This window comes from Chiloscyllium plagiosum, unplaced genomic scaffold (genome assembly GCF_037043375.1).
Source record: "Chiloscyllium plagiosum isolate Xiang-an unplaced genomic scaffold, Cpla_swu_hap1 HiC_scaffold_31, whole genome shotgun sequence".
NCBI classification, from domain to species: domain Eukaryota; kingdom Metazoa; phylum Chordata; class Chondrichthyes; order Orectolobiformes; family Hemiscylliidae; genus Chiloscyllium; species Chiloscyllium plagiosum.
In genome coordinates, this window is record NW_028270169.1 from 35,258,688 (window position 1) to 35,273,054 (window position 14,367).

The window sequence follows — 14,367 nt, forward strand, 5'->3', positions numbered from 1 at the left end:
GTATTCATAATCTCTGAGATACATGGATGAATTGAAATTTAATGCATGAACTCCAAGTCTAGGCACAGTTTGATTTTACAGGAGAGAGTTGTAACTGACCATCTCATATGGAGGTGACAATTTGTAACTTCACTCTTCGTGTGATAATTTGCCAAATTCCAATTTGGGTCTTGCACTTTAGAACATAGAACAATACAGCACAGAACAGACTCTTCGGCCCTTGATGTTGTACCGACCTGTGAGCTATTCTCAGCTCGTCTCCCTACACTATCCCAAAATCATCCATGTGCTTATCTAAGGATTGTTTAAATCTCCCTAATGTGGCTGAGTTGACTACATTAGCAGGTAGTGCATTCTATGCCTTTACCACTCTCTGCATAAAGAACCTGCCTCTGACATCTGTCTTAAATCTATCACCCCTCAATTTGTAGTTATACTCCCTCATACACGCTGATGTATGTCATCATCCTAGGGAAAACACTTGCACTGTCTACCCTATCTAATCCTCTGATCATCTTGTATGTCTCTATCAAATCCCCTCTTAGCCGCCTTCTTGCCAATGAGAACAGGTTCAAGTCTCTCAGCCTTTCCTCACAAGACCTTCCCTCCAGACCAGGCAACATCCTGGTAAATCTCCTCTGCACCTTTTCCAATGCTTCACATCCTTCCCGAAATATGGGGACCAGAACTGTACACAATATTCCAAGTGAGGCCACACCAGCGCTTTGCATGGTTGCAGCATGATATTGGGGCTCCGGAATTCAATGCCTCTGCGAATGGAACCTAACACACTGTATGCCTCCTTAACAGCACTATCCACCTGGGTGGCAACTTTCAGGGAGCTATGTACATGGACTCCAAGATCCCTCTGCACATCCATACTACCAAGAATCTTTCCATTGACCCAGTACTCTGCCTTCCTGTTATTCTACCCAAAGTGCATCACCTCACATTTAGCTACATTGAACTCCACTTGCCACCTCTCAGCGCATTTCTGCAGTTTATCAAAATCCCTCTGCAGCCTGTAACATTCTTCCACACAGTCCACTACTCCACCGACTTTAGTGTCGTCTGCAAATTTACTAATCCATCCACCTATGCCTGCGTCTAAGTCAATAATAAAAATGACAAACTGCAGTGGTCCCAAAACAGATCCTTGTGGCACACCACTAGTAACTGGACTCCAGGCTGAGTATTTTCCATCAACCACCACTCGCTGCCTTCTTTCAGAAAGCCAGTTTCTAATCCAAACTGCTAAATTACCCTCAAATCCATGCCTCTATATTTTCTCCAACAGCCTACCATGTGGAACCTTATCAAAGGCTTTGCTGAAGTCCATATATACCACGTCAACTGCCCTACCCTCATCTACATGCTTGGTCACTGTCTCAAAAAACTCAGTGAGGTTTGTGAGACACGACCTGCCCTTGACAAAACCATGTTGACTATCTGAAATCAAATTGTTGTTTGATAGATTATTATAAATCTTATCTCTTATAATCCTTTCCAAAACCTTTCCTACAACAGAAGTAAGGCCCACTGGTCTATAATTACCTGGGTCATCTCTACTGACTTTCTTGAACAAGGGCACAACATTTGCAATCCTCCAGTCCTCTGGTACTAAACCTGTAGACAATGACGACTCAAATATCAAAGCCAAAGGCTCTGCTATCTCCTCCCTAGCTTCCCAGAGAATCCTTGGATAAATCCCATCCGGCCTAGGGGACTTGTCTACTTTCTGTCCTTCAAGAATTGATAACACCTGTTCATAACTAACCTCGATCCTTTCTAGTCTAATATCTCGTACCTCATTCTTCTCCTCTACAATATTCTCCTTTTCCTGAATGAAAAACGATGAGAAATGTTCGTTCAGCACCTCTCCGATCTCCACAGGGTCCATACTCAACTTCCCACTTCTGTCTTTGACTGACCCTATTCCTACCCTAGTCATCCTTTTATTCCTCACATACCTATAGAAAGCTTTAGGGTTCTCCTTTATTCTATTGTTAAAGACTGCTCATGTCCTCTCTTTACTCTTCTTAACTCTCTCTTTAAATCCTTCCTAGCTGATCTGTAACACTCCATTGCCTCATCTGAACCATCTTGCCTCATTAACACATAAGCCTTCTTCTTCATAACAAGAGATGCAATTTCTGTTGTAAACCACGGTTCCCTTACCTTATCACTTCCTCCCTGCCTGCCAGGGACATACCTATCAAGGACACGCAATATCTGTTCCTTAAACCAGCTCCACATTTCCATTGTCTGCATCCCCTGCATTTTGCTACCCCATTCTATGCATCCTAATTCCTGCCTAATCGCATTATAATTGTCCTTGCCCCATCGATAACTCTTGACCTGTGACATGTATGTATCCCTTTCCATCGCTAAACTAAACATAACTGAATTATGGTCACCTACAACTAAATCAAACACCTGGCCTGGTTCATTACTAAACACCAGTTCCGATGTGGTCTCCCCTCTTGTCTGCCCTTTGACGTACTGTGTCAGGAAACCATCCTGTACACATTGGATAAAAGCTGATCCATCCAACGTACTAGAGTTATAGCATTTCCAGTCAATGTTGGGGAAGTTAAAGTCCCCCATAATGACCACCTTGTTCCTTTCACTCCTACCCAGAATAATTTTGCTAATCCTCTCTTCCATCTCCCTGGAACTCTGCAGAAGCCTATAAAAAGCTCCAAGCAGTGTGACTTCTCCTCTCCTGTTTCTAACCTCAGCCCACACTACCTCAGTAGACAAGTCCTCATCAAAAGTTCTCTCAGCCACCGTTATACTATCCTTGACTAACAAGGCCACGCCTCCCCCTCTTTTACCGCCTTGCCTGTTCTTAATGAAAGATCTAAACCCTGGAACCTGCAACATCCATTCCTCCCCCTACTCTATCCATGTCTCCAAAATGGCCACAACATCAAAGTCCCAGGTACCTATCCATGCTGCAAGCCCACCTACCTTATTTCAGATACTTCTGGCGTTGAAGTAGACACACTTCAAACCACTTTACTGTCTGCCAGCACATTCCTGTGACCCTGAAATCCTGTCCCTGTCCTTCCTACTCTCATCCTCCTTTGCACTGCAACTACACTTCCAGTGCTAGTTTGTTAGATGCGATATCAAACTTGACATTACTTCTTTCAGTTTTGCCTGCTCTTCTCCTGACTCATAGAGTGTGGTTTCAAGAGGTCAATTTATATTTGTTGCTTATTAGCCGATTGATGAAGCCATCAATGAAAGGCATTACAATCAAACTTGACCAGACATCCACATGCTTTCCAATAGGTATGAATGGTTAGAAATCAGGCGTGGGAAATGTGGTTGAGATGACTAAATTGGTAGAGCATGTTGATTTGAACTTGGGCTCTCTTGAAATCACCAATTGTCTATTGTGTATGTCAGTCTGCAAGAACATGGACATGTCCTTCATAAATCACTTCTGTTGTGACAACAGCTCCGTTTGAAAAGTAACTTGTGATTCCAATGCTAATTCAAGAATTTTGCTTAATTATTTAAATGTAGTTGATTCATAGATGATAGAATTGAGACAGAATCAACCCACATTTGTGTCTCTAAAAGCCACAGACATGAATAAAAGAACAATATCAATAAATTGTAAATGAGTTTACATGTGTTTGCCAGTATTCAGTATAAATAGTTTATGAAGCCTCTTTATGAATCTCATTGTTTTGTTTTTCCCTCTCTCTTTCTCAGCAGCAGCAGAAGCAGCACTCCAGTCAAACCTCAAGCTCCTGCAGCACACATCTCTCACCATCCTTCCACTCCAAGTTTTTCTTTGGCACTAGCAGCCCACAACACTTCGCATACTTTTACACCTAGTTTGCAGCCTGCAAATCATTCGCATCATCCCACTATGTTTGCCCCCCATTCAGCTCTACCACCACCACCTCCGCTGACGTCAAGTGCACTTCAGGTTCCAGGGCACCCTGCTGGTGCTGGCTATTCAGGTGAGTGACACACTTTCCAGCAAATCCACTTCCAATAAGTTGATATATTAGTGCCAGGAATGGTGTTCCATTTATCCCATTCCTGTCATTGCCATCCAATAACTTCAAAACAAAGGAACAAAGAAGTAAAAATCCACCTGATTATGAGCTCCTACAAGCTCGTGTTAAGTTTGGTGTGTAGATATAGGGCAGCAATATCCTTACTGTATAAATTTGCCGTATCTTTGCAAGCATAACTAATCTCTCTCCCTGATTAATTGTTTGTATGAATCTCATTGGCTGCTTGTTCTAGTTTCTTCTGCAGTTAGTTCAGATAAAATAGAAGTTAGGCTGCATTCATCAGTTGGAAAATGTTCACACAATTCAATGTGCATGTAAGCTTGAAAAGTTCCAAAAGTGCAATGTTTGTGAAATAAATGGCACATGTCAGTACCACAACTCTTTCAGATGATTTTAAATGAGCTCAGTATTTAAAGTCATCTAGAGGATATCTTCGACTTACTTGGTACATAAAACCTAAGTTTTATGAAGGCTGATGATAACTGCACACCAACGTTGCTTATAGTTGTCCCATTTACTATGTTGTATGTCTAAATAGAAATGGTAGAAAAGGCAACAGGAATTCTGTGACTGCCAAGATTAAGCAGCCTAGGGGCACTTCATCAGTGCTTCCTTAAATCTTTCTTCCAGTTGGCAAAAGGAAGTTGTAATGATTTCAATGCAACAAAATCGAGGGTGTTCTGTAAACTGCTTTGAATTTCAACTCTGGAGGGGAATTATAAAGAGTAAGTAGTCTTGCTTTTAAGGTGGAATTGAGCAGAAATATTTTCTTTGAGAGGTTGGTTAAGGTGTGGAATTCTCTGCAATGAAAGCAGTGGAGACAGGGTCATTGAAGTCATCCAAAGCTAAATTAGTCAGATTTTTGATGTATCATATCATTTTGATGGAGGGAAGGGTCATAAGGGGCGGACAGGAAAGTGCAGTTCAGACCACTAACAGATTAGCCATAATTTTATTGACTGACAGAACAGGTTCAAAGGACTGAATGGTCTAAGGAGCACAAATCTTAGACAGGGTGGTTAAGGAGATGTTTAGCAATACTTATCTTCATTGCTCAGACCATTGAGTATAGGAGTTGGACTGTCCTGTTGAGGTTGCAGAGGACATTAGTGAGGACACTATTGAAGTATTGTGTCCAATTCAGGCCGTTCTGCTTTGCAAAGATATCATTAAATTGAAAAGGGTGTGGGAAAGATTGACAAGGATGTTACTAGAATTGGAGGATTTCAGTTATAAGGTGAGGTTGGATAGGCTTAGATTTTTTCATTGGAGTTTAAGGGTTGAGGGGTGACCTTATATATGTTTATAAAATTATGAGGCACATTGATATGGTGAATTGCAAAGATCTTTTCCCTAGCATGGGTGGGTTTAAAACTAGGTAGCATATTTTTAAAGGTGACAGCAGACAGATTTAGTCATAGAGTCATACAGATGTACAGCACGGAAACAGCCCCTTTGGTCCAAATCATCCATGCCGACCAGATAGTCTAACCTAATCTAGTTCCATTTGCCAGCACTTGGTTCATATCCCTCTAAACACTCCCTATTCATGTAACTATCCAGATGCCTTTTAAATGCTGTAATTGTACCAGCCTCCACCATTTCCTCTGGCAACTCATTCCATGCATGCACCACTGTCTGTGTGAAAACGTTGTCCCTTAAGTCCCTCTTATATCTTTCCCCTCTCACCCTGAACCTGTATCCTCTCATCTGGACTCCCCCACCCCAGGGAAAATACCTTGTCTATTTCTCCTATCCATGCTCCTCATGGTTTTATAAGGTCACCCTTCAGCCTCCGACACTCCAGGGAAAACAGCACTAGCCTATTCAGCCTCTCCCCCATAGCTCAAGTACTCCAACCCTGGCAAAAAAAGAGACTTGAGGGGCAACCTTTTCAGACACACAGGATGGTTTGTATGTGGAATGAACTGCCAAAGGAAGTGATAAATGCAGGTACAGTTATAATGTACAGATATGTTTGGACAGATATATGAATAGGAAGGGTTTAGAGAGGGATGGGACAGATACAGGCAAGTGGGCCGAGCTTAGTTTGTGAAATTTGGTCAGCATGGATGAATTGGACTGAAGGGTCTCTTTCCATGCTCTAGGTACAGGAAACCACTTGTAGAAGGTTGAGGATTTGATTTATTCTCAGATTGTGGAAAGCAGGAGAAGTTATTCCCAGGATCCCCAAATCTGTGTGCTTGCCACCCTGATACCCAGAATATAGCAGAAAGTTGTGTCCAATGATTCTGCTTGAAGAAGCAATATTTTCCTTTTCCAATCCACTTGCGTATTTATAGGCTTGGTAATTTTGGATGCATTTCTCCCTCACTAGTGGTCACAAATTTTCCCAGTCTCAGTGTGGTGAAATTAGGGAAGAAGCATCTGGGGAAGTAGTAGGAAGACAGGCTGACAGCAAATCAACTGCCCAATACAAGGTGGCCAACTTGCAGTTTGCATATTTGAGGCCCCGGGTTAGTGGTCAGTCTGAGTGCTGGTTGCTTTTTTGCCAACTGGTGGATTGGTCTCCCTCATTCAGTGGCAATCCAGTGACAGTTGGAGCTCCAATACTCTAAAGTGGCCACCAGCAACAAAGGCTGTAACTGTGGCCCAGACACTGCTGCTGGATGGGGGAAAAATTCTTCTCTGTTTCACGTGTTGAGCCTGCTTGGTCCCTCATAAATATGTAATTGTTATTATGTCTGCAAGAGTGCCTCCATTTTGATGTCTGGATCTTGTGATTTATATATATGAGGAATGACAACCGCAACAACTCTTTGGGTTCATTTTTATCTCCAATATAGAAACATCCCTCGAGACTTTTCACAGAGGTATAATCAGAATTAACGGATGCTAAGCAAGTGGTCAAACACTTGGTCAAAGCGGTGATTATTAGAGAAGATTGTAAAGGACAATAGTTTCTGACAGGGAACCGAAGTGGCTAAGGGCTTTGATCTTTCAATCTGACCCTGAGAATAGTTGTGTTTAATCCAAGACTAGTCATTAGTCAAGCAGACTAACAGTGCAGACATCAGAAAAATCATCAAATGCAATAGGGAGTTGGAGCTCAATGTCCACAGGTTTACAAGTGGAAGCTGACCTCATATCTACTTTTGATAATGCCAAGGACCAGCATGTCTATAATGAAGAGATGGGGCCGAGGGTATTGCCTGTGGGCGACTGGAGAGTTAAAAATGCACAGAGCAGAAGATCTGGAAATGGACTGCACAAGTAAGAGTGGAATTGAGTTGAGGCAGTCTTGCTGAATTGAACAACGGCAGAGTGGCTTTGGAGAAGGATTGTCACAGATTGAAGAAAATACATGCTTTGGCTCCATTCACAAAGGACGTCTTTTGCAACTTTGGGTGAGGACCTATGGCAGAGTAGGTTGGAAAGATTTTAATTTGGAGTTGCATGAATTGTGGGCAGTAATTTGGGGGATAATAAGTGGGTTCAAAAACTTTGGAGTAGAAAGGGAGTATGAGAAGGAGCAGTGGCACAGAGACAGCGGTAGAGGTAGTTTTTTTTAAAATTCCATGACAGATAGTAGCTTTGAAAAGGAGGGGGTGATAATTGTCGGGAACTAGAATAAAGAGCATTTGGGTGCTGGATGATTGAGTTCAAGGAAAAGAAGGGGAGTCTTGTCAACAAGGTGAGTTCAGACATGGCAGAAAAGAAACTAGATAATAAAGTGAACCAAGATGTGAGTTCAGAGCTAATATAGCAGGGAGCCTAGATGAGCGATTTGGCTTTGTGGTCAAGGGGAAGAGGGTTGCCAACTGAGAAGATGGCATTTAAGTTGGTGTGTAAAAGAGTGTGAGCCACCCATATGCATTTTCTTGAGGGTGAAGGTTTAGAGTCACGGGGGATGGGATTTCAGTGAGATAATAGTGAGAAGAGAAACTGTGCAGTATTTTTGGCTTCCATAATGACCCTGGAGTAGTAAATGGTGTTGATAGAGGACAATGTATGTTAGCACTTGATCTGATCCAGCCAAATGTGGTAATGGTAGAACCTACACAAGTTGTACAGACCACTGCTCAAGTCTGCACCCAAGTCAACAATTATCAGTCATAGAATAAGCCCAGACCTGAAGCTGAAACCAGAAGAAGGTTTAAACTGTGTCTTGGAGGGCACAGGAAACAAAGGCTGCAGATCTTTTGATTCTTCGAATTGTTAACTGCAATTGTATAAGTGGATTCTGTCAATACCTTGTCAAGGGATATGTTAAAATATCATTCCTGCTGAAGCTGTGGTGAAAGTTGACCTTTTCTATTACCTCATAGCGTTGTTTGTGTAAAATGATTCTTTTTTGTCGAGCACTGGTTGGTGATATCCAGGTCTAGCTTTGTCCTGATCTGCTTACCTCACAATTTCATCCAGGACTGCAACACCCGATCATTTATGTTTAATAGCATCATTTTCTACTTTTAGATCTAAGTTACGTTTTGGGAATTTTTAGCTTGATAATTACCAGAAATGGAATCTGAGGTGCAGTAGTATGCACATCTGCATTTTCAATTATTTCATTATCCTACAATTTTTTCAACCTTATTTTTTTCCATAGATGAAATAGTACGTTGGGCTGATACCAAACAGTTTGAATTTCATGTCTTTCAACATATCTAAGCTGACAAATACCAGAGAGCATTCATTGTAAGTGGTAGGCTGTGTTATTAATAAATTGCTGCTGCGTACTTTTAAAGATAGACCTCTGAGTTGTATTACACTAGTGAAGACAGCTGGACTGTTTTTTTTTGCCCATCCTTCATTGCCTGTAAACTAAGTGGATTGCGAAGCCATTTTGCTGTCATTGTAGTATTGTAGCATTGTAGGCAAAACAATACATGGTTGCTAGATTTCCTTTCCCAAACAACATTAGGGAACCAGATGGATACTTATGACAAATGAAAATGCTACCATTAGACTAGTTTCTCATTCAAAATATTTTTTTACTCCGAATTTTATACTTTGCCTCATTGTAGGATACAATTCCATGTCCTGAGAACATTATCTTGGGTATCTGAATCAATACTTGAGAGAGTAGTGCAGGAAAAGCACAGCAGGTCAGGCAGCATCCGAGGATCAGGATAATCGACGTTTCAGGCATTCCTGATGAAGGGCTTATGCCTGAAATGTTGATTCTCCTGCTCTTCGGATGCTGCCTGACCTGCTGTGCTTTTCCAGCACCACACTCTTGACTCTGAGCTCCAGCATCTGCAGTCCTTGCTTTCTCCTAGCCCACTGTATCACCACCTCTGCAAATACAATATGACATAAGCTGAGACTATTTGTTTGCTTGATTCATTGTGAGTGAGAAACTTACCAGTAGAACATGTGTCTTTCTACCAATCAGAAATAATTGCATTTTATTTTACTCGTGTAAGATGTGAGTGGAGCTGGCCAAGCCAGTATTTACTACCCAATCTTGATTGCATTCACAAAGGTGAGTGGTGTAGATGCTATTTGGGACAGAATTTCAAACATTTGACCCAGTGATGGTGATGGAGCAGAATTCAGTTCCAAGTCAGAGAGCTGTGTGAGGAAAATTTGCAGTTGTTAGGTTCCTGTGCATCTGCTACACTTGTTCTTGTTATTGAGACCACAGGTTTAGGAGTTGCTTTTGAAAGAGCCTTGCCAAGTTGCTATGAAACACCTGGTGGATGGTACACAGTGATGTCACTATTTGCTGGTAGTGGATAGAATAAATGTTTAAGGTGGTGGATGACATGTTAATTTGATCTGAATTATGTTGAGCTTCTTGACTATTGCTGAACAAAGACACATTTCTCTGGAAACGTTTTGTCTTGCACACAACAGGACAGTTCACAAGAGGTGTCAAAGTGCAAGAAAGCAACATTTATACTATATGAGAGCAGATTGCTGATTGGTTGGCCAGCTGATTGGTAGAATATTTGTCTCAGAGAATGCACCAGTTAATAATGAATGAGAGTTAACCACCAAGCTTTGTTTAAATTTTAAACCAGGCAGGTGATTGGTCAATCCATTGTCCTGATCAATGAGCCAGCGAACAGCTGTAATCTATGTTGTGTAATTGAAATAGGCACAGTATGTGTACATATAAATAAACACATTATTGACCATGCCCAACCAGCCCGTGTTTGAAAAACTCAGTAAAGCTTCCAACATTGTTTGTGATTTTGCAATTGGACAACATTTGCTAAATTCGTGTGTGTGTTTGTGTCTGTAGAATTACACTGACAAACAATTTTGGTTTGTCACTTGGGCTTGAGGTTTCATGTACTTGCATGTACTGGAAGTCATGTATGTTAATGCACAAGTTGCTGGTCCTTGCAGACAAATCGAACATAAGATCAAAAAAATGTGGAATTTCCCATTATGACAAGAAAAATAGAAAATAAGCATATTATCAAAGCAGTGAGAGATTGCAGAGCTCTCACACTTGGAGGGATCACATAGAGGTTTCCTGGTGCATGAATCACAAGATCATACAGGTGCAACAAGTAATAAGAAATGCAAATAGAATATTATAACTTATTGCAATGAGAACTGAATTTGGAAGTGAGGAGGTCATGTTTCAGTTAAACAAGGCTTTGGTGAAACCATTTCCCTGGCTATTGTATGTAGTTTTGGTATCCTTATTGAAGAAGAGGTGTAAATCTGTTGGATGATTTCAGGGAAAGATTGTTCAATGAGTTCATGGAATGAATGGGTTGTCGAATAAGAAGGGGTTGGAAAGGCTATACTTCTATCGACGAGAGTTTAGAAGTGTAAAAGGTGACTGGATTGAAACAAACAACATCCTGAGGGGTCTTGACAGGGTATATGTGGAAAAGATGTTTATTCTTGATGGAGCATGTAGAACCTTTTAAAAATAGGCCCAGTTAAGACAGAGATAAGAAGAAATTGTTTCTTGTAGAGGGTCATGGGTCTTCGCAACTCTCTTTCACAAAAGGTGATGGAATTAGAGTCTGTGAGTGATCTTGAGAAAGAGATGGATAGATGTTTGGGCAACAGTGATGTGAACATTTATCAGAAATCAACAAGAATGTCGAGGAATCAGATCAACTAAAATCTTATTGAATGGTACAGTAGCTAGAGACTGTTGGTCTTATCTTGCTCGAAGTTTGTATGTTTATACATGACATTTTGCTGCTCACCGATGTGTGTGAAAAAAGCATTGACTCTTACACTCTTGTGCCTTTTAAACTCATCTATTGTTGCAAATTTCTTAGTAGAATAATGATCGGTTAGGTATTTTTAAGCCATGTTAGAGCCTGGACCATTTCCAGGCAGCTTGTCATCGTATCACGCAAAGCTTCTTCATATATTGTGGATGTGGCATCATATTAACAGGACCCAAGTTTTGCTAAAGAGCAGTAATCTAAGGTTTGGCAGATCTGCTGGTGCAGCATAGGATTAAGTAGATTCCTGGAGTCTGTCAGATGCGAAGTGAGAAGAAGGAAATGGACTTGACAAAGCTCTGATGTACTGATTTTGGGAATGGAACTTTTATCCATTACCAGCACCAGTCTTCAATCTGTCTGGTTTCCAAACCTTTGGCGTTTTGTGATTTGGTTCCTGGAACTATGTGTTTTAGTATATTTTAACCTAATGTGGACAGTGGGAATAGGAGTCAGACACTGTACAACCAGCCACTATATAGCACACCAGGTTTTACATTTTAACTGTGATGGCAAAATGTTTATGTAAGATTTTTCCATTCTCAAATGTTGATGTACTACATCCTGAAATAACTGTTTACATTGGAGGTTTTATTAGATAAGTTGTCACAAAAAGTGTTCCAAAAAGAGGTGCAAGTCATTTGAATGATGCATAAAATATGTCTGGACATTTTCACTCCCTTATATCTGATGCTGTACACAATATGTATGTACAATTTTGAGTTTTATTCATGCCTTCTTTGTGAAGTTCTGAGATTTTCTTTACAAATGGTTTGCTGAGTCTCATCACTTCATTACCTTAACTGAATTATAATGATTGCACTGTAATATGAAACTTCCATCTGTTCTGTTTATTGTATAATGTGGCATTTGAGCAGACTCTTCACAATGTTTATCTGTCTCCTGCAGAACAAGAACTTCTGCGGCAAGAGCTGAACACTCGATTTCTGGCCTCTCAAAGTGCTGACCGAGGGGCGTCGTTGGGGCCACCTCCGTACATGCGAGCGGAGTTCCACCAACATCAACACCAGCATACCCATCAGCACACTCATCAGCACACGTTTGCCCCGTTCCCGCACACCATTCCACCAACGGCCATTATGCCAACTCCTGCACCACCCATGGTGCGTACCCAAGGCAGAAATGTGAGGATAAGTAGAGCACAAGCAACCTTTTACCCCGTATATCACCAGTAGTCTGATCCGCATGACCAGCATATAACTGTGTATTGTCAGCTGATTCAAAACTGTTTGCGCCAACTATGTGGTATGCAATTATTGCTCAGACTGGATAATTGAGCCTGAAATACTTAGTTTTCTTCGTGTTAGAGCAATTAATAATGAGTTTAATTCCCAGTTTTCCTCAACTATATTGACCGTTGTGAACTTAAGACTGAGGGGTAATTATTTGACTGTACACCTGGCAGGAGGCCTGAGGTGTTCCTGGTGCATGATGGGAATTTGGACATTGCTAACAATTTTCTGAGTCTTGGTTTTAAATTATAGAAAAGAATCAAGCGTCCAGTTTTCAGTATGCGCTTCTAATGGGATGGAACTGTTGTCTCATATTTCTGAGCTGTAAACCAGAAACCAATTATGCAGAAAAAGAAAACCTCTGAATGGTTGATAAGCAGTCCAAACCTATTTTGTCCGGTTTCAATAATATATCCTCAGTATTGTATTGGTAGCAACTTTTCCATAGTAGCAGCTACTTGCTGCCATAAACTGTTACCACTGTTTGCACCTTAAGTTTCTCTGCAAGACAGCACAGGGTTTTTGATAAAATCTTAGAAAATCATGGAAGCTGGAGAAGGCCATTGTACCTGCTCTGCCACCTGATCATGGCTGATTTTCAATCTCAATGCTAGATCTCTGCTCTCGCCCCATACACGTTGATGTATTTAGCCTCTAGAAATCTATTTCTTTCTTAAGTATATTCAGCGATCCAGCCTCTACAGGCTTCTGTGGTTGGTAATTCTATAGGTTCACGTGTGTGATGACGTTTTTCCTCAGTTCAGTGCGACATGACTTATCATGTAACCTGGGACCATGATCCCTTGTTCTGGATCTGTGGCCAGGGGAAACATCGTTCCTGCATCCAGTCCATCTATTCCTATCAGAATTTAATCCATTTCAATTAGATCCCTTCTCATTCTTCTAATCTCCAGTGGACTCTGTCTTTTCTCATTTGACAAACCTGCCATTCCTAGAAATTAGTCTGATTAACTTTCACACCCTCTTCCTATGGCAAGTATGTCTTTTCTTAGGTAATGCGATCCAAACTACACACACTATTCCAGATGTGATCAGTGAGCTTTGTACATGGGAAATCATGTCTCACGAACTTGATTGAGTTTTTTGAAAAAGTAACAAAGAGGATTGATGAGGGCAGAGTGGTGGACGTGATCTATATGGACTTCAGTAAGACTTCGACAAGGTTCCCCATGGGACACTGGTTAGCAAGGTCAGATCTCATGGAATACAGGGAGAACTAGCCATTTGGATACAGGCTGGCTTGAAGGCAGAAGACAGAGGGTGTTGGTGGTGGTGTGTTGTTTTTCAGACTGGAGGCCCAGAATGCCAGAAGGATCGGTGTTTGTCCATTACTTCTCGTTATTTATGTAAACGATTTAGATGGGAGCATAAGAGGTATAGTTAGTAAGTTTGCAAATGACACCAACATTTGAGGTGTAGTGGACAGTGAAGAAGGTTACCTCAGATTATAACGGGATCTTGATCAGATGGGCCAATGGGCTGTGGAGTGACAGATGGATTTTAATTTAGATAAGTGTGAGGTGCTGCATTTTGGGAAAGCAAACTCTAGCAGGACTTATACATTTTATGGTAATGTCTTGGGGAGAATAGCAGTGATCATGAAGAACTCTGTAATGTTAATGTTCTTACCCACTGAACTGAAAAGGATTGAAGAGTTCAAGGCACCTATGCAAGAGTTGGTGTAATTCTAAAATGAAGGACCCTGATTGTGCCTATCTTGGGTTATATTTTCACTTTTGGATTAGGTGTGTATTTGTTGGTGGAGCAGTGTCATTCATAGAAACTGCGATTTGGAACAATGTTTCAAAGTGAACATTAGATTGTGCCCGTTCTTTGACTGAATAAGGCCAGTTCTCAGCCAGGCTAGACATGAAGTGATGT

At 41.2% G+C, this 14,367-nt stretch overlaps 1 protein-coding gene across 9 annotated transcripts in view; it reads left to right on the plus strand.

Moving 5' to 3' along the window:
• Positions 1 to 14,367, plus strand: part of auts2a (activator of transcription and developmental regulator AUTS2 a) — a 1,204,773-nt gene that overhangs the window by 1,137,459 nt on the left and 52,947 nt on the right. For 6 of the 9 annotated variants that reach the window (XM_043718594.2, XM_043718599.2, XM_043718595.2 and 3 more), the window contains 2 exons: positions 3,730 to 3,983; positions 12,122 to 12,357. In XM_043718594.2, the coding sequence (XP_043574529.2) occupies positions 3,730 to 3,983; positions 12,122 to 12,357 (490 nt within the window). The remainder of the gene's footprint in view (positions 1 to 3,729; positions 3,984 to 12,121; positions 12,358 to 14,367) is intronic. The other 3 variants (XM_043718597.2, XM_043718600.2, XM_043718596.2) reach the window with 2 other exon arrangements.